At 41.0% G+C, this 22971-nt stretch overlaps 1 protein-coding gene across 1 annotated transcript in view; it reads right to left on the bottom strand.

Annotated features, from left to right (window-relative positions):
• map3k5 (mitogen-activated protein kinase kinase kinase 5) overlaps positions 1–22971 on the bottom strand; it is a 64847-nt gene that overhangs the window by 22528 nt on the left and 19348 nt on the right. The window contains exons 3-11 of the mRNA XM_022766415.1: positions 20840–20863; positions 16037–16230; positions 13417–13585; positions 11913–12019; positions 6409–6579; positions 4205–4317; positions 2901–3060; positions 1284–1437; positions 1007–1114 (exon numbers count right to left, since the gene is read on the bottom strand). Of these exons, the coding sequence (XP_022622136.1) occupies positions 1007–1114; positions 1284–1437; positions 2901–3060; positions 4205–4317; positions 6409–6579; positions 11913–12019; positions 13417–13585; positions 16037–16230; positions 20840–20863 (1200 nt within the window). The remainder of the gene's footprint in view (positions 1–1006; positions 1115–1283; positions 1438–2900; positions 3061–4204; positions 4318–6408; positions 6580–11912; positions 12020–13416; positions 13586–16036; positions 16231–20839; positions 20864–22971) is intronic.

The raw sequence follows: 22971 nt of genomic DNA, 5'->3' as shown, positions 1-22971 counted from the left end.
AAAAGACATTAGTGGGTTTTTGTTATATTCATTCCAGCACATGAATTAAGTGTGAAATCTGAAGTCAGTGTTGCTGATGTTGCAGTTTTACTGGGATCAGTTTCTGGTGAGCAAACACTTTTATTTATGTCCTGCACTGCAGGTGAGCAATCATCTGCTACAATATGAGATAATAATCAATAGGGCAGATGCAAAGAACATGACAGGAAACAAGAGGCTGTTATCACATCACAGAATCTAACCAAAGATAACCAAACAGGAAATCTGGAAATCATCATCATCATCATCATCATCATCATCATCATCATCATCATCATCATCCATTGCTGGTAAATATGATGAGTATCTTTAGTTTAATCATGAATTAGTTTAGATAATGTGTGTTGTTGCTGTGGTTACCTTCAGCATCAAACTGGTAAAAAAAAAAAACTATGATTGTGGTGTATGATTTTGCACAATGTAGGATTTTATGGTGGATATTTTTTTGCCTTGTATAGTCTTCAATCCCCCACCACCTTCACCTCCTTATAAGATGTGAGCAGTCCTTGCTTCAAAATACACAAACAATGTTTCAAGTATATTTTACCAACAACTTACACAAAATCTCGAGACTTAACTGCACGTCCTTAATCATTATTTAACATTAACGTTACAGCTCTAAATATTTTAGGCTTACATTCTACCACAGGTATCATTATCTTTATATGCAGAGTATACTAAAAGGAATTAAATATTTTAGCATCCATACTGTCATGTTTTCACCAATCTTTCACCATTTCCACTTGCACTATTTCTGCTGACAGTGTAATACTGCTGCTGACTGCATATCAAGCAGAACGACACTGATCCAGACAGGTGGGGTGGGTATTTTGAAAAGACAAACAGATGGATGTCTTCCTAGCTGCTGCATGTGATCAATGTTTTACACAACCTTTCATCTTAGACCAGGTCAGCTGATGGACAACATGCTGTAAACGATGTGCTTTTACTGCAGAGGGACACCCACCTTGTCATCAGGAGCAACATGCCAGATAGACACCGTGTTGTCGTCCACGTCTTTGTTTATGGACAAATATGAAGGCTGGTACACTTTGGTGGGCTCCAGTATCAGCACCTAGAGAAGAGATGTTTATGTTTATATCTGTTTAACCAGTTAATGTTTGCTGAGCACGTAGGAGCTATTTCTTTTTTTTTTTTTTGGTCTCCACGCATAGTAACCCGAGATCTGCCCTGTAATTCTCAGCCACTGTTTCGCCCCCGGTTCCTTGGCTGGTGTCACTTACAGGAAATCGGACAGAGGAGACATCCTTCTTGGTTGCCTCCACCAGAAAGTCCATCCAGAAATCCACCAGCTCCTGTTTGGGGGCCGGCTGCTCCATACCAGGCTTTTTGAAGTGCTGATATATCAAGATGGTCTCCACAAGCGAGCGCAGATACCTGAAACCAGCCAGACACACAAAAAGGCTGAAAAGAAGCCAAATCTTGATTTTTTACCAGACGTAACATGCGTCCTATTTCTCGCCAGGAAAATCTCATCTCCAATGATGCAAACAAACTGGCAGATAATTTGTGTATCTATTATCCTGTTTTAAACCTTTGAAAAAAGATCAAGACAATCACTAAAACAAACAACGCCATATGATTGTGTTTCCAGAATGAGTAACGTTTGTCTCTATGACATTAATGGAAACTTAAAGAGTTTTCACAGCATTAACACAAACAAAGAACAGCAGGGTCTTTATGCACTGCAGGAAAAAAAAAGAAGCTGCAGACAGTTTACTGTCCTCCTCAGATCTGGCTCAGCCTCTGAAACTACGTCTTTGAGACAATTTTAGCTATGAAAGGATTATGTGAGAGTATCATTGATTAGAGAAGCTATTTTCATGTTCATCATATGTTAAATCAAAGAATACGTTTGGGCCTATTTTACAATTAACACACATTAATAATTCATCACTTATAGGTTAAAGTGTTTAGAAAACTTAAACAATTTATTTGCAGTTGCAAGTTGTCATTTTATATAAAAGGTAAATGTCCATGTCTTTTCTCATTATAGATCAGGTCTAGGTTCTATATTAATATTGTGAAAGTATCAAAGCCTCAGTCCACAGAGAAATGCACACAGCCTGTATTCAGAAACTGAGCCTTAAAACCAGCCGTTAGGACTTCCTGTAACTTTGTGATGTCACAACAAAGCAGTCACCACTCTCAGCCATGTCCCAAGCCCCGCCCACCTGGACCCACCATCCAACCTTGGAGGATTTTCACTCATTTTCACTCAGAAAACAGTCAGCCAATCAGAGGAGAGTCTCAGGGAGAAGCCTGGGAGAGGAGATGTAAAACTACATTGAGATGTTTTTTTGGTTCTTTAAACCACAAATATATCTTCTTATGGATCAACACTTCAAATAAAACACCGGAGAAGTGTCAAGTATGGACCTTTAAGAAAAGCTTTTGCCCATGGTCTCATGGTAGTACTTTGTTGGCGTCATTAGAGCTGAAGGTAAATGTCCACTACATGTCGTTTGCAACAATTTAAATGTGAAACTCTTTCTAGTTGTCTTTCCTGTTGCAGAAAAGCATTTCCTCTCCGTTCTCTCCATAGAGCAAATTAATTGCATTGTAACACGTGTTAAAACTCTTCACAACACCAGACTGTTACAGCCACCAAATCCCTGGAAAAGGAAGGGTGCTGTTCAAATGAGCAAAGTGGTATTTTGTGTTCTCCACGAGAAAAAACACCAAATGCTTGCACAATGGCCACAGATGGCCACTGTGGTTTCAAGAGAAAGCCGAGCACCCTTCAGATCACAATGACAGAGGCACAGTTGGTGATGGATGTGGTCTGAAATGTGTTTTTCGGCAAGCTAAGCTGACAACCGGCTTAACTGTTTGCTCACCAGATGGGGGCTTTGAGTTTGAAGAGTTTCTCCGAGGCCCGGATGACCCTGGTGTTGTCGCAGGCCAGGATGCTGGCGCCCAGGAAGAAGCCCACATCCCAGTAGCTCTGCAGCTTGTCTAGGCTGCCTTTTTTACCCAGCAGGCTGCTTAGCTTCACTCCTGGAAAACAAGATGACATATATGAAATTATATCTATAAAGGAAGATAATTATTTTATTGTGTTTCCCCTGGGACCATCACCAGTTGAGATTTTACGCAGATAAAATAGTGGAGGAGAGACTGTAGCTAGGAAGCCCATCCTCTACTTGGATATGCCACAACACGCAGTATGGAGCTTTAGCTTTGAAATTTGTCATCGTATTTAGTAAGAGATGTTGTCATAATATTCTTGGGTTGTGCTAAGCGAAGCTGCCGCTACATGTCCTACACAGCCTGCTGCAGAAACCAATCATTTGCAGGGGCAGGTGGGGGTTGTTGGGATGAGTGTAGGGGTAAGCAGGAGCTCGAGGGACAGAGGGTTGGGCTAATTTAGGGAGCTGCAGGCTGATTCCCAGGACTGCTTGCTATGTTTCCCACATTCCTGAGCTCCTCTGAGCCTCGGATTTCAGGGAACAAAGGCTTAACGGCATGCTTGCTTGCAAAACAGGAGAAATTGTTACCATATATTAACTGATTTGTCTTTCTTTAAAGCAGCAATAACTGATATTTTCACAATACAATGGATCAAACAGCTATGTCTAACGTGACAGGGGACGCTTGTAGTGACAACACAGAGACTTGCCCCACTCTGCAGCAAGAATGAGGAGCTTTAAAAACTTTCTTCAGCTCATTGCTTTAGTTTTCCAGCCACTAACTTCATTGTTTTGGTTCATTCTTTCATGTACTTGCTTCATAGCTCTGCATTTGGCTGCAGCAGGCGGTTGTTTTCAGTGACAGCACACAGACACAGTTGGTGGCTAGCCGGCGAACATAACGGAAACAGTTGCAAACGGGGGGGGGGGTTGCAGCTTGTAAGAACCAAAGCAATGAGCTGAAAGATGCAAAAAGCCCTGGTAAATTTAGGGCAGAGTTAGATTATAAATTCCTTTGGCTTTGTCACCATCAGCGACATCTCTCAAATTATACCCAGTATTCTTATAAATATTGGTCAGTGCAGCTTTAACCTGATTTCAGTGTATAGAGGCAAATCATTCGATACGAGCTCCCCCTTTTGTAAACTAGTTGAAATCTCAGCATGCGCTACAATGAAAAGCAACATATTTAGATCAGAGACACATAAATATCCAGTCTAGCGTCCACTCACCCACTTTGCGAAGCTCGAAAGACGTGTCAAACTGGTGTCCGGCTGCCAGGAGCAGAACGGCATAGTTGATACCAGAGTGTAGTGTTGGCTCTGACTCAAACCCTTTTTTAAACCTGAGAGGAAGTGGAAGAAAAATAAATGACTCCAATAAACAAGGTTCTTTCAAGAAATGCGTCACTCCGAATCCCAAGCATCCCCCCAAGACGGGGCCTCCCCCGACACGTCAAGTTAGAAAAAAAAACAAAACAAAAACAATTACAGCCATATTGAGTCGGAGCCACAGAACAGCAAACAGCAACTGTGGGTGCCCTCGCAAAACAAGAAATTTCATTTATTTAATGAGCAATCTGTTCTGCTGAGGGAAGGGGTGTGAATGTTATTAGGGGCTTCTGCCAAGTTGTGACACGGAGCTGAAAATAACAGCCAGATGGGAGCTCGATTATCTAAGTGGCATATTCAATCAACAAAGATATGAGATCTTAAAAGCAATTTCCAGAAGCAGGCAATCAGCAGCCTTGAGTTATTATTAAGTCAACTTCTGTCAGCTACTGTTGGCCTCTCTGTGCTCACATCTCAAGCATACATATGAGGAGGTGGCGCACAGGCTAGGACCAAAGCAAGACTGAATTCCCTGGATTCAAGATTCAGCAACGTGCTGGAAACCCTCACCGCGCACCCTCGCTCTGTGCCGACCCATTAGCATCAAACAGATCCTGCAGGTTTTTCCCGCGGCTCGTTCGTGATGTGAACATCCAGCTCAACATCCCAAAGGTCTCGGCGGGATTTAGAGGCAGACTGAACTTAAAAAAATCACCATCCAAAAAGATGCCATTAGCACCTTAAGGGATGCAGACAACAGACATTCCTGCAATTAAAGATACTCAGTCTATATTGATCTGAGTCTAATTTAGCCAAATTTCAACTGGACATTGATTCTATATCAGACTGATATGAGCAGACGACCTCTCCTCTCACACTTGTTCTGGTCTTGGTCTAAATAAACAATATTCTGGCATCTAATTATTTATAGAGGTTTTATCGAAGCACAGATGCTGCAACATCTCGAGGCATGACATAATATCCTGTGAGAAGTTTCCTCATGAGGAAGGTAAGACTGAAGTAAAAAGGAAATATGTTCGGCCATTCATTTACTTTATTTTAGCTACTTAGTCTCTCAAAATCAGTCTATTGAGAATACAAAGGAGAGGTGAGGTTACAAAGTTTGTAACGCCACTAGAAAGTAGGTTAACTCTATTGATCTGAAAAACACAACAACATTGTGGTCTGGTGGTTGAGGGAAGTGATGCAGCATCTTTAATAGAGAAGTTCAGGCCTACTGAAACACACACTGTAATGATCATCATCTATACACACAACACACTGTACGCCTATGTTCATCTCTGAGGGGACTACTTTCTTTCCTTTTTCCTTTTGTGTCCGTGTTACTGTCTTTACATGATCGGTGCATTAGAGAGAAAATTGTTTCTCACATTCAATTTCACTTTAAGATTAAAGAGATTAATGGTATTAAAGGAGGAAATAGTTGCACCAATACTTATATTTACATTTACAGTGTCATTCAAATGCGGCTTGATTGACAGACCCAGAAATATCACCGTATCACTGCTTCCTCTTCCCACCAGCAGCCTGTTACTGCTGAGAACAGGATGAACTGATGCCGTTTATATTTCGCACCATATTGTCATTTAAATCCCTCAGTCATCTTTGGTATTGTGAGTGTTCACGTTTGTTCCTAGCTGACAGAGCCGGGATCCTCTTCATGCTTCTGGCACATGTGATAAAAGCTGTGAGAAACGACGGTATGATGCGTTTTTACATGTCACTGCTGTAACACGCTGCTATTTGTGTGGACTTGTGGCAGGCCTCTGCTTGAATGACACTTGCAATTCTCCTCACCAACAAAGAGTTTTACCTCGTTGATAACAGCTATTCAGAATGTCCTTCATTCATTCACTCACAGCACCATTCATGGTAAACTCTTAATACTGTGCTGCCACGATCCAGTGAGTCAGCTTAAAGCCATCGTGCATCTCGCCTTTTCGAAAACATTTCTTCTAACAATATTTACATGTGACTAAAAGTCTGAAGGAGCCAACTGGTTGCCCGAATGGAAATGTCACACACACACACACACAGACACACACACACACACACACAGACATCCTGCCCTGCAGCTCTCTCACCAGAGTGTGCCGTTGTCTCTGCTCTGTGTGTCAGTGAAGTGAGACTCCAGGAACATGTCCTTGTAGATCCGCCCCACCAGGCAGTAGATGTCCGAGGCTACCTGCTCCTCGTCCTGCACCAGGGGCAGCATGATGTCCAGGGCTTTCTGTCTGTCACCTGGCAGGTTCCTCCTGCGCTCACACACACACACACAGAGACACACACACACACACAGCACGCAAAGTAAATTACAGATCTGACATTTTTGAACTTGAGTGAGAAATTGTTCCTGCAGCAGCAGTGAAGAATAAACTAATCACATCTATCCAGGCATGTGTCAGTGGAGACCTGTGTATTTGTGACTATTAACACTTATTCATTATAACAATGTACCATCCTAATCTTAAAGGGTCACTGCACAAAATTGCATAAGCCAGAGTCAATTTATTATTCATGGGAAGAACAACTCGGACTGTGGAAATAGCTGTTTGATCTTCTGGGGATGCTAAGACAATATTAAGTTGCATTATGGGAAATGTAGAAGTGTGTTTTTGGAGGTTTACCTTCACTTAGGTGTCAGGTTTTTGGCTTTTTATCTTGAGTACTCTCAATTTTCTAAAGGTGAAATTAGCTGCATTTTTTACTGAAATTCAACAGAATTCATCAGGATAAAAGATATGAATGAGAACAAAAATGGCTCATAAAAATACAAGAATTGGCTCATTCAGACAGAAAATGAATCAAATTTGAAACGGATGGTTTAAATCTTTCACGGTCCATTTCACAGATTAACATTTGTCATGTAAACACTCTGTGGTTTTCTATTTTTGGAGTTTCTACTGGAGTTTCCATGTGATTCCAGCTCATGTAATATGTAACAGGTGGCACGCCCTCTCTTATTTAACAACAATGGGAGTTATAAAACAGTAAACTTATGCTAATCCCAAGCACTTTATGCACATCTTTGTCAGAGGTTTGCTTGCGGTCGAGAGCTGGGTTTGGTCTTATGCATTAAAGAACTCTCCAGCCCTGGTTCCCGAAGGTGGATCAGAGTCGATGGAGCACATTCCACGCATTCTCCTAGCTTGTCAAAACCTGCTGCCTACATTACCCACAATGCAACTCCACCGCCGACAGTTCAGTTGGAGAGTCAGTTGTGTTAGTGGCTAATGTAGCCCTGAGCTGCTGGAGACCGTGTTTTCACAGAGGCAGTATTACTCTGTAGTACTGCAAACAAACTTTAATGTGTAACATCAGGAGAAGCTGCTTTTCATTGATAAAACTGTCTGTAAGTGTTAATGTTGTTGGCAAAAAACATTATTACAAAACAAAACACACACAAAATATTAGTATTCTTCATGATAGCATAAAGAATACAATTTGTACAACATGATGAAACGTATATAGTGTGGAGCGAATGGATAATGATGAAAAAATCTGCACAAGATCTTGTATATTATTGCGTAATGAAATAATCACAGCGGTTGTTTGCTGTGTGTAGCTAGGGAACTGATGCACAGCTATTGTGTTGGAACATGATATCTGGCACACAGGACTCCATTAGGAGCCTGACTTGAATTACTGAGGTTACTGGGTTCATTTAAAAAAAAGCGCCACCTTTGTTTAGCGAGATCCAACTGTGCATCATTCAGGTACAGACGGTTCTGTTATAACAAACCTGAGAGGGAATAATTGAGGCTCTATAATAGGTAACCCATTCAAAAATAACAAAAGAGAGAAAGACTCTCGCGTCAGGAAATGAACTGCAACCTCTTGAGGCCTTAATTAGTTAAATTACGCAAATGCCTCTTCATGAAAGCTTTTTTCGATTTCCTGCTGTGATCTCTCAGAGTCCAGGGAAGACGAGTTTAATGCTTCTGCTGCGTTCAAAAAAAAAAAAACCAGAAGCAAACAGAAGTAATGTTCAGCTGGGCAGATGACATCTTGACAAATCTATCAAAGGTTAATTGACTGTCAGTGACTCACACGTGTAATTAGTTATAATCTCAGTCATCAGTTTATTAGGGAACATTTAACTACATCTGATAGAATAACCCCTGACTGAATGAAGGCTATAATGTTCAATTTCAACTTCATGGTCATTCTGGGGGGGGCGGTGACATGTGCTGCTGTTGACTTGTAATATGTTAGACTGAGAGGTTTGCATGACACGTGATCATGTATTCAACCAAGCAAATGGCACAGAATCCAGTCCGGACACGTGACGATGCTTGAGGACAAAAAGGTCAGACGTGACTGAACACTAGACAGGAAATATCATCAGTTTAAAAATGTTGTTATATGAGATAAAGATGCACGTTTTAGGATCACATCATCAATCCACGGGGAGTCATCATGGCAAACTAAGACGTGCCACCTGATGCAACTAGGAACCAAAGCTGCGTTGACTTGGGGAGATAAAGATGTTGAAACTATCACTTAATTGGAAAAAAAAAACAGGTTGGTTTAATGTGTGTTTCTGTTTGATTGTTTGGGCAGATTCAGAAGCTTCTCTGCAGCGTTACTCTGAAGTGTTTCCTGCATCAGTCGTTCTCAGAAACGACCCTTGCGCCCCTTATTGTTGCGTTCGCAGCTCTTCTTCAAACAGTCTCTTGACAAACTGTGGCAAATGTCATCACTGTCAGAAATTTTCCAAAATCTCCTCTTCAGAATTACAAGTTTGGCTGATGTGAACAATTTTTTTTGCCCCCCCCCCCCTACTCGGCTGCTTGTAATTATGATTTACACAATATCAAGTGAACACAGCAACAGCTCTTGATAGTGACAACTACAGAAAGTTGAATATAGTCAAAGCAGACATTACAACAGCACTATTTAAATTCACAAGTTATCTCTTGACTTGCAGTGCATTAGAACCACAGCGATGAGATGAAGTCAAAGAGCCACTTGAGCTGCATGAAGTGCCCTCATTTATGCCCATTATATATTAATCATTAATTACCACGATCTATTCATCAGTAGGGACAAAGAGACCGTTAATGAAGCTGATTCTCACATTTCATCAACACATTTGTCATTACATAACATATGGGGGATTAATATCAACAAAGGTCACTGAAAGCTTCAGGAAAAATCTGTTTCCTCATTATCATTGTAATTTATGCGGCACAGTGTCGACTCTGTTTCGAGGTATGAAATTTCAAATCAGGCCGAGATCTTCAGTTACTGAATGTGTCAGGACACAGACTTTTAGAAAGAAACGAGTGGTGTTTTCTGTCAAGTTGCGTCTCACATGGGCACAATGTGTGATGGTCATAGAAAAAAATAATGCTGACTGACATTAAGTGGCTTCTCTCCGGGGCGTGAAGGTTAAATAAAACATATGAGCTGCCAGCTATTACCATGGAAACCGTCCAGAGGGAAGAGCGCTCAGGGAGACATGACCTGCTCTCTCCTCTACGCATCTCTCTATTTCTCTCTCTTTCTTCCCTCCAGAGGGTTGATGGGTATTTTGGATGGAGGAGATTGTTCCATCGCTCGGTCAGACATCCGAGCAGCGCTCAACGCTCACGTGCCTGACGCTGCCCTGCGGCGGACGAGAGGCTGAAGCCAATTAGTCAAACACTCACTTCAAGCTGGCAGATTCATTTAGAAGCAGAGCACCTACTCCAGATCAATCATTAAGTGTTTATTAAGGCTGAATATTGATAATCGTCAGGTTCATAGAGTCAGAACACAGTGAAACGTCAAGGTAATGACTTATATACTCCACTTCAGATAAAGGTTTCATTCAGTTTCACACTCATTTTTCAGCTTTATTATTTTATTGTACAGACCACTACAACCCTGGACTAAGGCCACACTGTATAACAAGTACTTTTTCTTCTGGTACTTTGAGTACATTTTGAAACTAATATTTGTACTAATAAATTCAAATTCAAGTAAAATTTTGACACTGTGCTGTTTCTACTTTGACGTAAGTATAAGATCTACTTCTCCCACCACTGTCCAAATAATCTTTTGCCTTGTCAACCACATTTTTATCTAAACAAGAGCAACATAAAATCATCTGAAACCACAGTCACATCACATAACAATCACATGCAACAGCTGTTGTCGTAGTAACAGAGACTCCTCTTGCTTTCTTGAAAAGGTAAGCTGACATAAAAGACCTCCTACAGCCTTTGGCTCTACTCATGACGTCTTGCTATAAACCTGAGGAAAGCACCTCAACTTCACGACAGAAGGAGACTCTGCTGTCATCAACAGTTATCGCATGAATCTGTCTCTCAGAATGTCTTAGAAAAAACCTCAATATCACACCCTGATAATGGGCCAGACAGTGCCAGCAAACACACGGACATCTTGGCACCCTGCAGAAACATTTTCCAGTTGCTGCCAAATTAAAGAACAGCACGCTTTATTGCTGTTTGAGGCAGTGGCACCTCGAAAACCGCAGGAAGTTTACAAGAAGAGCAGCTGGTGAGAAACAGGCAGTCAAAACCTCCCTGTTTTGTACATCTGTAACTGCACACATGCGACTAATAAAAAAAAAAGACTCCTGTTGCTCAAAGAAAAGCCTTTCAGATCCAACAGATAAACTCAAATTGCAGCACTTAAAACTCAAAACTACATTTTAGGATCCACTGCTGCTGCTAACAGATGGTAAATGCTGCCTCTAAGACCAAAAAGATACCTGTTGGTTTCCCATAAAACCACACTGTCCCTGGTTTTATAGAGTTAGGGACCTTTGTATCTAAAACCCTACAGTGAACTACTACAATAAATATATAATAAAAGTAATTATCATTATATATGTACATTTCCTATACACTTTAGCCTGCAGGTTGTCCTGATACATGGACATGAGGGATAAGCTAAAGCCAGAGAGTGAGTTTCCCCAGACGAGTTCGTCATTTCCCTCCCGCCATACAATGTGCCAATTACCAAAGAAGAACCAGGTTCAAATCATACTCCATCTCTTCTTTTGTAATCTGTCATTTCTGTGTAATTCATCTAATATTCAGGCCACTTTCAGTGAAAGTCATTATTTGGTAGCATAGCATTAAGTCTCAATAAGTATTGTTGCTATGGTTACTTGCAGTTTAATGTACTTGGATGCTATTAATCGATCTTTGCTTTGTTCTATAAGGCAATCAGAAAGGAGTATTTTCTTCAGACATCAATATAGCAGCTGAATTCATTTGAACTAAATTCATTTCAAACCATATGTGGAATATGATGAATACATGAATAGATGAATCCAAATATTCAGAAATATCTAAGATACAGGCAAAGTAATCAGACTTGTGTCAAAGCATAAAGGTGACCTATGAGGAGGTGAATACAGCGAAGACAGTAGTGAGAATTCAGTCGCTAAGATGCTTTCAGGGCGCCTCCTATTTAACTCTATTGTCAACAGGTAAAACGACATTATTCACATATCAAAGTTGATTGCAGCAACGACACACAAATGAAAACCTCCTGGTAAATGTGTTAAACTGAATGTGTGTGTGTGTGTGTGTGTGTGTGTGGTTGGATGTTGTCGTGCTCGTCATCTCACCGATTCAGTGCAAAGGCGTAGTGGAACTTCACATGCGGATGGGCCACGGGGTCAAAGGTCGGAAGCTTCTCCAGGGTCTCCACCAGCTTCACGATGGACTCATAATCCTAGTAAGGAACACAGTGATGAGCCCCTGTTGCATTGTGGGACTGCTGTCCACGTTCCTCTGCACTCAGTGACCTCCAAACCTGCAACCCCAACTCATCAAGGTACTGAGCTTCACTGAGGCCAGAGGCAGCGTTTGTGATGTCCTTTTATTCATTCTGTCTGAGAATCAACTGTCTGCTTAACACCAAAAGCACTTCAATAATTGAGTCGTCCCTTCATCACATTTTTGCTGCTCCTACTTGCCTACATAGTCACTATACCCAAAGCACGTTGAATAATTCAGCGAGTCCTCAATGCTTGTTGTTCTAATGAATGATTTATGAGTCTGAGTGCTGCCTATGGTGAGTGGGAGGATCTGGACTGTGAGTGCCATCACTATGCGATGACTAAAAAGCGGCGAGAGCGGCAGATTTAAGACGAGCAAACCAAAAGCTTTGCCTAGAGCTCTCTACAGGCGGTCTGCGGCAGCCCCGGTTTGAGAAAATGACACCGGCAGACTGATGCTGAGGCAGTGACCTCTCTCTCTAAGTGGCACAGCAAGTTTATACAGCAGCTTCATCTGCCAAGGTGAGGCACATCAGCACGCAGGCCCGGATCATCTGACAGTGTGTTTGAACTTAAGAAGGGCATCAGTAATTAGTGAATGTCTAATATTCCCTCATAGTTTATACTGGAAACTTGCTGGGATGTTCTGCAGAAGGTTTCTGCATGTCCTTCTCTGAGGAGTCATGGTCACAGGGTGTAAAATGTGGTGTCGTAAGATGGTTTCGGTTTGATCATTTTTTTTTTCTGCAGACTGAAATCATCTGAGAAGTTTTGTGGACGTAGAAATATTGATTTTTGATTTTGAAGTCATTTTCCTCACAGAGCCTGATAAAGACCTCTGTGACACCGACATGTGTTTCGTAGAGTTGGAATGATTAGTCGATAAGTCAGTCGCCAGAAAATTAATTGCCAGCTATTTTGATAAATAATTAATTGATTAAAAATCTTTCAAGTAAAAACACCCAACTTGACTGGTTATGACATCATCAGTGCCAGGATTGCTCCTTGTGCCAGTTTTATACTATTGCAAATTTTTCGGCTGTTGGTCAAAGACATTAAAGGTGCTATAAGTAAGTTTTCTCTGCCGCCACACATGGTTTCTTGCGGGAAACAACGATCAGTATGAATGGAGTTAAACTCTTCTGCTTCTGGTAAAGGCAGATGTTGAATTGCATGAAACTGATGTACAAAAAGGTCGCTCCTTTCGGTAAAACAAGCCAATATTGTCACATGCATCTAACCAGCAACTAACAACTGTCTCCACAAGGATCTCCTGTGTTAATTACTCAAAGCGAGCACGCCTAATTTGACAAATGACAGCAACATGTTGATGTTCAGAGAGAAGCCGTACCTGGATGTCCCTGTACGTCAGCAGCAGGTTGATGACAATGTCGACTGAGAGGCACTCCACGTTGTCCAGCCTCTGTTGGATTCGGCTGAGCTCGGCAGCCAGCTCCATGCCAGTGTACAGCTCACGAGCTTTCCGGATCTCGTTCAGAATCGTCTCACGGAAATACTGACTGGAGGACAAAAAACATTGGTTATAAGTATATGACACAGCAACACGTCTACGTAAAAGCTACCGCGGCTTCTCTTATTTAAACTTATCATGTCATGACATGCTTCCTTTGACTAAAAGCAGATGTTCTGTGCTAGCATGCTCTGATATTTATTCAAGATAAACAACATCAATAAAAAAATCCAATTAACACCAGACTAATCAAATTGTTTTAGGTACCTACGAATCTCCCTAAGGTGCTATTCCAACATGATTGGAGTTTCACTTAATTTCCTGCATTTTCTTACTGTTACTGATACTTCACTGTTACACAATTGCATAACTTCCGATTGTTCTCAGGTGAAATCTTTAAGTCTTAAATTAAGTCTACATACAGAATATTACATACATGTACAAGTAAAGTCAGGAAAATGTTGTGAATGTTCTGATTCAACTTTATCACACATAAAGAGACTCACTTCCAACCCGGGCTGGATATTGAAATATCCATTTATTTTGTGCCGCATGAAATTAATCTATATCACAGATATTTTTTATAAAAGTGTCGATTATTGAGAGCTAGCACTAAACTCTTAGTCAGATTCATAACCTTGTTTCAAAATTCAGAACTAAAGTAAAAAAATTTTAAAAGATCCATGAACAAATGATTGCCTTCTGCGGATTATTGTCACTCCCCAATCGCTTCTCTGCTGAATTTAGTGTACCTTGAAGAGAGTGACAAGGTTAAAGACTAAATTTCAAAAAAATGCTCAATACAAACTCTTATTCCCATAATAAATCTGTTCCATGTGAGTCTGCTGACTAAAATTAAATTAGCTTGAAATTAAACCTACATGACATTGGAACGAGGCAACACTGACACCGACGGATACACTGATTTATTTAAAAGGCCAATGTCAGCCCATTGCAGTACAGTCCACACAGTAAAGCACATTGTCAGTTCATAGCACAGGTCTCAGAGCCATGAGGCATAATGCATTTAATATGTAGCTGGTTGGTTATAAATAGGTATTACAGTAGTCCTTCACACAATGTACAGTATGCATTTAGGTCAGATTCCAGCAATGGCTGAGCTTAAATCTCTGTGTGCTGTGTTCACTGGTTATAACCGGTGAACACAGCACAGAGATTCATAGATGCTGGTCTCCAGGAGACAAACGCTTCATCAAAGTGCACTTTTTTCTTTTTCTGCCTGTAAAACCTGAGTCACTATTCCTGGAGCTGAGCTTCAACTAACTGGCAGCTTCATTGCCTGTTGGCAGGAAAGCCTAAAATATTACCCCAGCAACTGAGGCGGTGTAAATGTTTTTTTTTTTTTTTTTTTTAAATGCAAATCACCACGCAAGTCAAAGTTGAGGGATGTACCACATAAAAATAATTACAGCAAGTAAAAAAAAAAAAAAGGAAGAGTGGGACAGTAAAACAAAGACCTGTGCTGAAAAACAGTCACAGTGCTGCTCAAACATAAACACCTAGAAGCAACAAATTTCCTCTACAGGAACTTAAAGAAGATCCTCATCTGTAAAGTACCTAATTTGTCAGCCTTCACCTTAGTTTGCATTTAATACATTAACCAGTTGAACATTGTTTCCCTGCTTAACCTTTGCTTCAAACTACAAACAAGGAAATCTGGGCAGTTTTTGGGCATTTCACACGTGCCCTGTCATTAGCACTCATGTTACACTCCTTTGAGAGGAAGTTCTTGTTTGCAGAAATTGCTTTAAATAGGTTTTTCTCTTCTGCTTCCTCATCCTAAATCCCACTGCTTTGTCATCACTATTGTTATGTTGTCAGTAGTGTTTCCTTCAACAATTTCCAGCACCAAGGATGATCATTAACACTTTCGTGATCGTAGGGAAATAACCGTTAACTCTATTCAGCCCTACAAAGCCAAGACGCAGCAACTACTTCTCTGGTCAAAACTGAGTTAGGACAGGGATCTGACTGAATTTTTAGCATCTGTTTTAACCAATAAGAGACTGATAAACCACAGGAATGTATAATTTCCTCACAAACCAGTATGTAACTTCCAGAGTGAAAGAAAACTAGACAGCTAGCTAAAGCAGGACAGATACAGCTAGCCTTAGCTTAAGCTAAAACTAAATTTACTTGCTGAATTTTCCCCCTCTGTGAAAAGTGATTGAACATTTACATTTTCACAAACAAACAATAAAGTGTGTTTTCCCACATCACTAAATGAGGCAGTAGCTAGCTAAATTCAATCACAACGGGAAAAAAAACTGCTAAAACTCCCGCTAACTGAAACTAATGTTAGCTTAGCAGGGTTGCAATGATGCTGTCATCTTAACTTTTGATGAATTAGGTGATTTGGTTTGGTTAAACCACATATTAAAATGGAATAAATTCTTTTAATTTTTTTTCGTGATTTAAAATATTAATATTATACAGAAAGAAGTGGATGTACCCATTGTCCGCCCATCGCTGTACTTACTGGGAGTTGGCCTGCGACACTTTGAGAAGCTGGATGAAGCGGTCCAGCAGGGGCATGCAGATGGGTCCCAGCAGCATCTCGAAGCTGGGCTGCATCAGCTCGGTCAGGCCCTTCATCAGGCTGCTCTCACAGCAATACACCTTGTTGTGGGGCGTCACCATGTACGGGATAAAGGTGTAGTTGGCTGAGCATGTCTGTTGATGCAAGAGACGCAGTTTTTGGAAAACAAATATCACTACATTTAAACATCACGGGATTATTTTAGTGTGTCAAATGAAATCTGTACTTTATTCTTTACCTCTTTTAAAAAAGGTATAAACTGTGTTTGTTTAAAAAACAAAAATATTCAAAGCTTTTGCTGTTCCTCAAATTTACACCGACTGCACAAGCTACACTACAAGACCCATTTAGTAGGTTTCCTGGACCTTTCAATAGTAACACATGATCTTCCTCAGCAGATAGAGTTTGCCTAGTGGTTTTAAGATTATAGATATTTAAATACTTTTTGCCTGACCTACTTCTGTTCTCTTCTTGAACTCCACCTGCTGAAGAAGGCCCCGTAACATGATCAAAAGCTCCAGAACAGCAAGTAAAAGGACCTTGTGTTGAAAATCGTCTACTTTTAAGGTCAAGAATAAAACTTTCAATACAAAATATTACTAAATACACTAATGGTGACTCTGTGGGTTTGACACATTTAAATAAAATAAAAAATAAGGGCAGTTTGCTCCTTCTGTGTCCTCTTGGTTTATATCCTTGTTTTTACTGGTTTAAACATCATATACAGTTTATTTTGTAAGACTAACAACATGCTATTCCTCCTCATTATTTATTTATAAGTAGCTATTGTATGTTGTGGTTATAGTCTGGCTTATATGGAGCATGTTGTTGCTGTTATATGTATTAATAACCAAACTGAGAGTATAATGTAGTATAAGCAAAAATAGCCTTACAGTACAAGGTGTGCATTTATAGTACTGTACAATACACACCCTCATTAAACAGTTACCTTATCTAAATTATGTAACAAACAAAACTCTGTACAGCTGACTTAATACACACACTTCAGTTAAACATTACATCGTGTGTGGAGGAAGCAGATTGCCTGGGGCAGGTCAGACCTGTTTAGTTAATGACACAGGGATTGGGCTCTGATCCGTCTCCACAGACACTAGCGTATATGTGGCGTTGTCTGCGGTGAGCCGGTCTAAACAGGCAGCAGCTGGGGTGGAGTGATCTGCATCAGCAGTGACACCTGCATTAGGAACTGCTTTCTGACAACAACAACAAACACTTAGAGCAGCGCGCTTACAAAATCCACTTGTTCATGCAGCCTGGCGCTCATGAAAATCGAGCAGACGCAGAAGTCTCCGCCGCTCACCTGGTGCAGAGCTCTACCCGGTTATTTGCTGCAGCCGAGGCATTCAGGAGTACTTTTTGTTTCATGTCTGTTTCAGTTTCAGCTGCAGTCGTACCAAAAGTGTTCTTCTTTATTTACTGAGCTCTAATTCTTGTCATGTGTGTTTTGTCTGGAGGTAGATTTCTGTATCTGTGTTTGTTTTAACTTCACATTACTCTCCAGCAGCGGTCGCGATGCTCCTGTTGAAGTTTCCTGCCACTGCTGAATAAACAAAGAGGAAACACGTGCGTGTGGTGTTTACAGACAGCACAGAGAGAAAAGAGACGGCAGGAAAACCACCGTTTGCATCCTCAAGTAGCAGCCGAGGTCTTTTCAAGGAGAGCTATTCCAAGAATGTCAGATGTGCAGTGAAACACAACATGAGAGCGTCTGAAGGCGATTGAGCTGCCACCCAGCTGCATCCTGACGGCTTTAATATTCTACCGTGGTTTCAGCTTTTCAGCAGCCTCTTTTAGAAAACACACCGCTGCTGCTGCTGCTGCTGCTGCTGCAGACTGAAAAAAGGAAGTGAAAGGAAAGTGCACTGTTGAAATAATGAAAGCCATAACTACTTCCTCCTGTGCAACAGCAGTTCATGACATCACAGGTCGCTTCAATGGCACTGCATGCCTCTTAGAAATAAACCTGTGACCCCTGTTTCTGTAAGGTGTAACCAGACAGTTGCAAAACCCTGACACTATAATTAGCTCTCCCCTGTGTGTGTGATTCATGCCATCATGGGGATCACATGACAGACATGATGCATATTTCAGAGCGGCTGCAGGTCATTCGAAGCTAACCTCCGCTAGTCTGCTCACAGGTTAACAGGTTTCTGAGCCGCGAGTGAAACACATGTGACGGCGCCGGCTCACGGGGGAATCTGGTGAATGTGACTGAGAGCGAGTCAGTTATTCAGCGAGTGAGTCATCTGGGTTGTTAGCCTTGCCGATGGTCCATCTGTCCATTTGCAGTTACAGCAGGATTGAATTGGAGCCGCATGCCTACTCACTCACCTTCTTCACAGAGACACACACACACACACACACACACACACACCCACACTGAGCTGACTACAACTAATAGCACTTCATTTATATGACTGTTTCAACCGCCATTAACCCATTGAGGTAGTCATGACTAACACGGCCTCTTCCACCCAGGCCTGAAGCTTTCAGAGTTTGTACCTGTGGGCTGCGGATGCTGCAGATCTGAAGTCAGTGGGTTGCTACAGTGAGTGAATTTACACCAACACAAAGGAATGAATGTGCATGCAATTACAGTAATTTAATGTACACCAACAGAGGCTAATTGCCTGGGTTTTCTACTATCATGGTGGGCTGTTAAATGCACTTAGTTAAAACCAATTAGCAACACATGCTTTTGTAACAGCAGAGAATAATCAAGCACATGCACCTGTAGTGCATTTGTTTGTCCCTCCCCGACCAGCATGATGTCCAATCATAGCTTGGCAACTGTAACAGCAGCTGTCAGGCTCTACATTTCTCCCACTCTGTGGCTTTGGGGAAGTTAAAAGTGAAAGACAAGCAGCCAAACAGAGTCTGGTCTTAAATTTTCCTTAAATCAAGCGAAGTGCAAGTTCAATCAGGAAGGTTACAATTCTCTCTCGCTCTCTCCCAACGCACATCTTATGATCAGATTTCACCGAGATCTCAACCAGCCAATCATGCTGTCGCTGTCACACTTTAAAAAGGGGTTTCTATACTTCACACAGCCTCACCCCCTTTCAAGTGTGGTGAGGGTCCAATCGCCAAAGACTCTTTCATCTTTCACTTTTCCTCCCTGGTTTTGCACATGGCAATAAAAGTTTATTCGCTCACTCAGAACGACGTCTCTCCTGATTGAAATAGTATAAACCAACTAGATGATGTGATTTTTGCACAGGTCTGAAGACAAAGAATACAAGGTGTAGGTCTTTGTAACACCATAATGTTTCATTTCTGGTTTGTTGTGACACATTTTAACTTTGTCAAACAAAAAAAACATTGCAGCTCCTGTGATTTGGATATTGTACTGGGTCATATTTTGATTTCAATAATACTTTGATAAATTGTTCAGCCCAGGATTAGAAGAGAGATCAGAGCGTATTTTGAGCTGTGAAAGTTTACTACTTTATTTGCTGTCTGGCACTGAATGGGAATGAGAGTGATTAAAACTGAGACAGTATAAACATTTTGTTAATTACGGAGCATGCAGGAAAAAAAAACAAAAAAAAAAACAACATCAAACAGATGGAAAATATAAATGAATACAAACTTTGCAGCTACTGCACTTCAAGCACACTTACAACCAGCACAGAGAGATAGTTTAGAGCACACGCACCAGTGCAGAGGGCAGCTGAGTGCCTTAATACGAGCAGGAACAAAGACAGCGAGTGCACATGAGGGAGCTCAGTGAGCTCACACTCTCACACTGTGAGTGATAATCAGCTCTTCTCACATGGTACGAGTCAGTGTCAGAGATCAGTACATTTCATGCCTCACAGGTACCACCTCCTTCCACTTTGAAAAGCCACTTAAGAGAGCTAAGCCTTTCATCTGACTCCTGAACATGGACTCCTGGACAACAATCAGCTTGCTCCTGCTCCTGCTTTGATCACACTTTGCTTTACTTTGTGATCAATTAGTCAAATCAATTTTCCATTTGGATAAGTGAATAATGATTTAAGGAGATTTATCAAGCAAAAATGCAAAACATTTCTTACTCCCAGCTTCTAAGATGAGAGATTTTTCTGCTTTTCTCTGTTTAATATCACTGCAAGTTGAATTATTTTTAGTTTTTGACTGTTGGTTAGTCAAAATAATCAATGACAAAAACATCCTTTCACTGTTGTGGCAATAGTTGGCAGCCGCTATGCAAACTGGGGCTGTAATAAGGCTCATCGGTGGTTTATAATGACCAAACTACAGGGTTTGTCCTCTACCCACTGCACTAAGAACATATGCTATACTGTATGTACACATGCTATTGTATTAGGATCTACAGTAGGATGTGACTTAGTAAAGAACAGGATTTCCTTAGTTTTAAGTCAGCACCTTATTTGAATGCTGCAGCTTTTGCAAGTCAAATCCTGAACCGGCTGTCACCTGAGAAAAAACATCTTGTAATTGAAAGAGAAGATGTTTTTTTTTTTTTTTTTTTAATTTTTAATTTCTGTGAACGGAGCATTTATCACAGCTCCTAAACAAAAGTGGGCTGCAGAGGAGAAAACCTTTACAAACACAGAGAGGAGAAGCATAAGGTGCTAGACACTGTGCTCCATGCATGTTGTAGAAAAGCATATTCTTTGCACCACATAATATGTGTGATGTGTGAGCAATGGGTGAGTAATGTGTGAAAGTCAGAGGCGAGAGGGAAAAAAAAAAAAGATTGCTTTGTGTACTTACAGTGTTCTTCTGGCAAATTATCTCCTGAAAGAAGAGAAGAGAAAGATGCATTTAGAGATTCAACAAGAACATTTTCTCCTAACGGCAATTCTGTTCTGGACACAGTGTTACTGAACGAAACAATACAAAACCTACCAGTTCAACCAAAATCAAACACATCATACCTGAGACTGTTACATTTCATCATGATAACAATGACCTTCTGGGGGTTCGGCTGGTTGAGAAATACCTAATGAATGTTTCTGGTGATAAGCTGTGATGTTGCAAGCGTACATTATGTTGTAACAGTTGCTGCCAGTGATGCACCGGAAAGGATACAAATGTGAATTCACAATACTAATACTAATACATCATACTAATTCATAGTAAATGGTCCTGGATCTGCCCCAAAAAAATCTTACGGGTTGCTCCGTCGCTCCACCGAGTTTGCTGCAAATTGGTTCAGTACTTTTTGTGTGACCCTGCTGGCAAACAAACAACCGCCAGGTGAAAACATAACCTGCTTTGCTGAGGTAATATATTTAATAATTCAATATTTATGGTATGTTGTTATGGCGGATATACCTGACACTGTCTTATTTATTTTTACCTGGTCAAAACTCAAACCTTGAAAAGTTTCTGCTGTGGAGTCACAAGACAGACCAAGTCTTAGGGAAGTCAATTCTCAGAGCTGTTCAGTCCAAATCAATGTTTCATTTTTGTGACTTCATTCCGACTCGAGTCCTCCTGCCGTAAGCGAGGAAGGTCTCCAAGTATTCAAAAGGTTTTGCAAATATTTTTTATTTTGTATCTTTAACTGTTCAAGTCGAGCGTTCGACTGAGTCGCTACATTGCATGAATATTTGACTTTTCGGGGAGGGGAGGCATCGCTCTGTACAACGTAGAATGACACAGCTAAAACCTAACGATCTGAATCCCTGACGTTTAGGTGGTAGCTCTCCAGGCTACAAAACAATAAATGATTAACCTGTCCTGAGTCTAAAGGCTTTTTAGTAATAGAAAAAAATAGTATTGGTCTTTGTTTGATCTTTTGCAAGTTAAATAATGTAAATATTATAACTTAAGGCCTCAAATGCTTCAGTGCTTGTTGGGTCACCTAACACCGTCTTTCAACCTGAAAAAGGGTGGGGGTGAGCTGCTGAAGGTTGGTGAGACAACCTTGAAGCTTTACAACCACATCCACTTCATGCATTGATTGGGCAGATCTGTGGAGGTGTGAAAACGCGCAGGGTTTTAACTTCTCTCGATGACATGATGTACAAGCCGGTGTGTTTGAAGCGTACTGAAGCCTTAGTGTTGTATAAAGTCAGATATTCTGCGCCTGGAAGATTGTTTTTGATAAATTTTTTATATGTAGGCTTTAAAATGAACGAACTATCCAACTCTGCCACTGCCACAATTTCACCTATTTAATTTTGGGATAATATCCCAAGTTTTAACTTGGACCACTTACAGTACATATATCGTTAAACCAGAGACACACAAATCGCCCGAGGTGCCAAATCTTTCATCACACATTAGATGATTTGGCTGAGCTGCTAAAAAGGAAGAGTAGCCACTTCACTTATTTAAATTACATGGCACAAAGCATCACCATGTCTTCCTAGAACTTCAGCAATCACAAATGAAAAGAAAGAAATCCTGAGCACACAACAAGCACATACAATCAAACCGTAGAATAGTAGGTGAAGAAAATCATAAGCTCTCAACCTTCCATTCATTCTCAAACAGATTGGACTTGTGTGTACAGAGAGACTATTTTATTCTGCAGTGAAAAGAAGCATGACCAGCATGGGTACAGTGAGTACACAAAGGCCTCCGTATTTTTAAAAGGAGCTCCAGTATTTAAAGAAAAGCCCAGAGTTTAAAACAGCACCGCCTGATAGCGATCAGAGGAAACCACCAGAGAGAAGAGGTTGGGTTGAGGAGCTGCAAGCCCACCGCCCAGCCAGACGGGTGGGCACCACTGCAGACCACAGGAAGGGAAAACGCCTATTAGGTACCAGTTTGCATCGGAGCGGGACTGAATGCCATCTAAAGCAATTACGAAGCATAAATAATAGAGGTTCGATGAATGTGCATTTGCTTTTAATGTCATGTTTGTCTTGACTCTCCCCTGACAGGGTGTGCAG

Source organism: Seriola dumerili, unplaced genomic scaffold, assembly GCF_002260705.1.
Source record: "Seriola dumerili isolate Sdu_G_001 unplaced genomic scaffold, Sdu_1.0 BDQW01000025.1, whole genome shotgun sequence".
Classification (NCBI taxonomy): Eukaryota; Metazoa; Chordata; class Actinopteri; order Carangiformes; family Carangidae; genus Seriola; species Seriola dumerili.
Note: the sequence above shows the minus strand (reverse complement) of the source record. Positions and strands in the feature narration are given on the sequence as shown.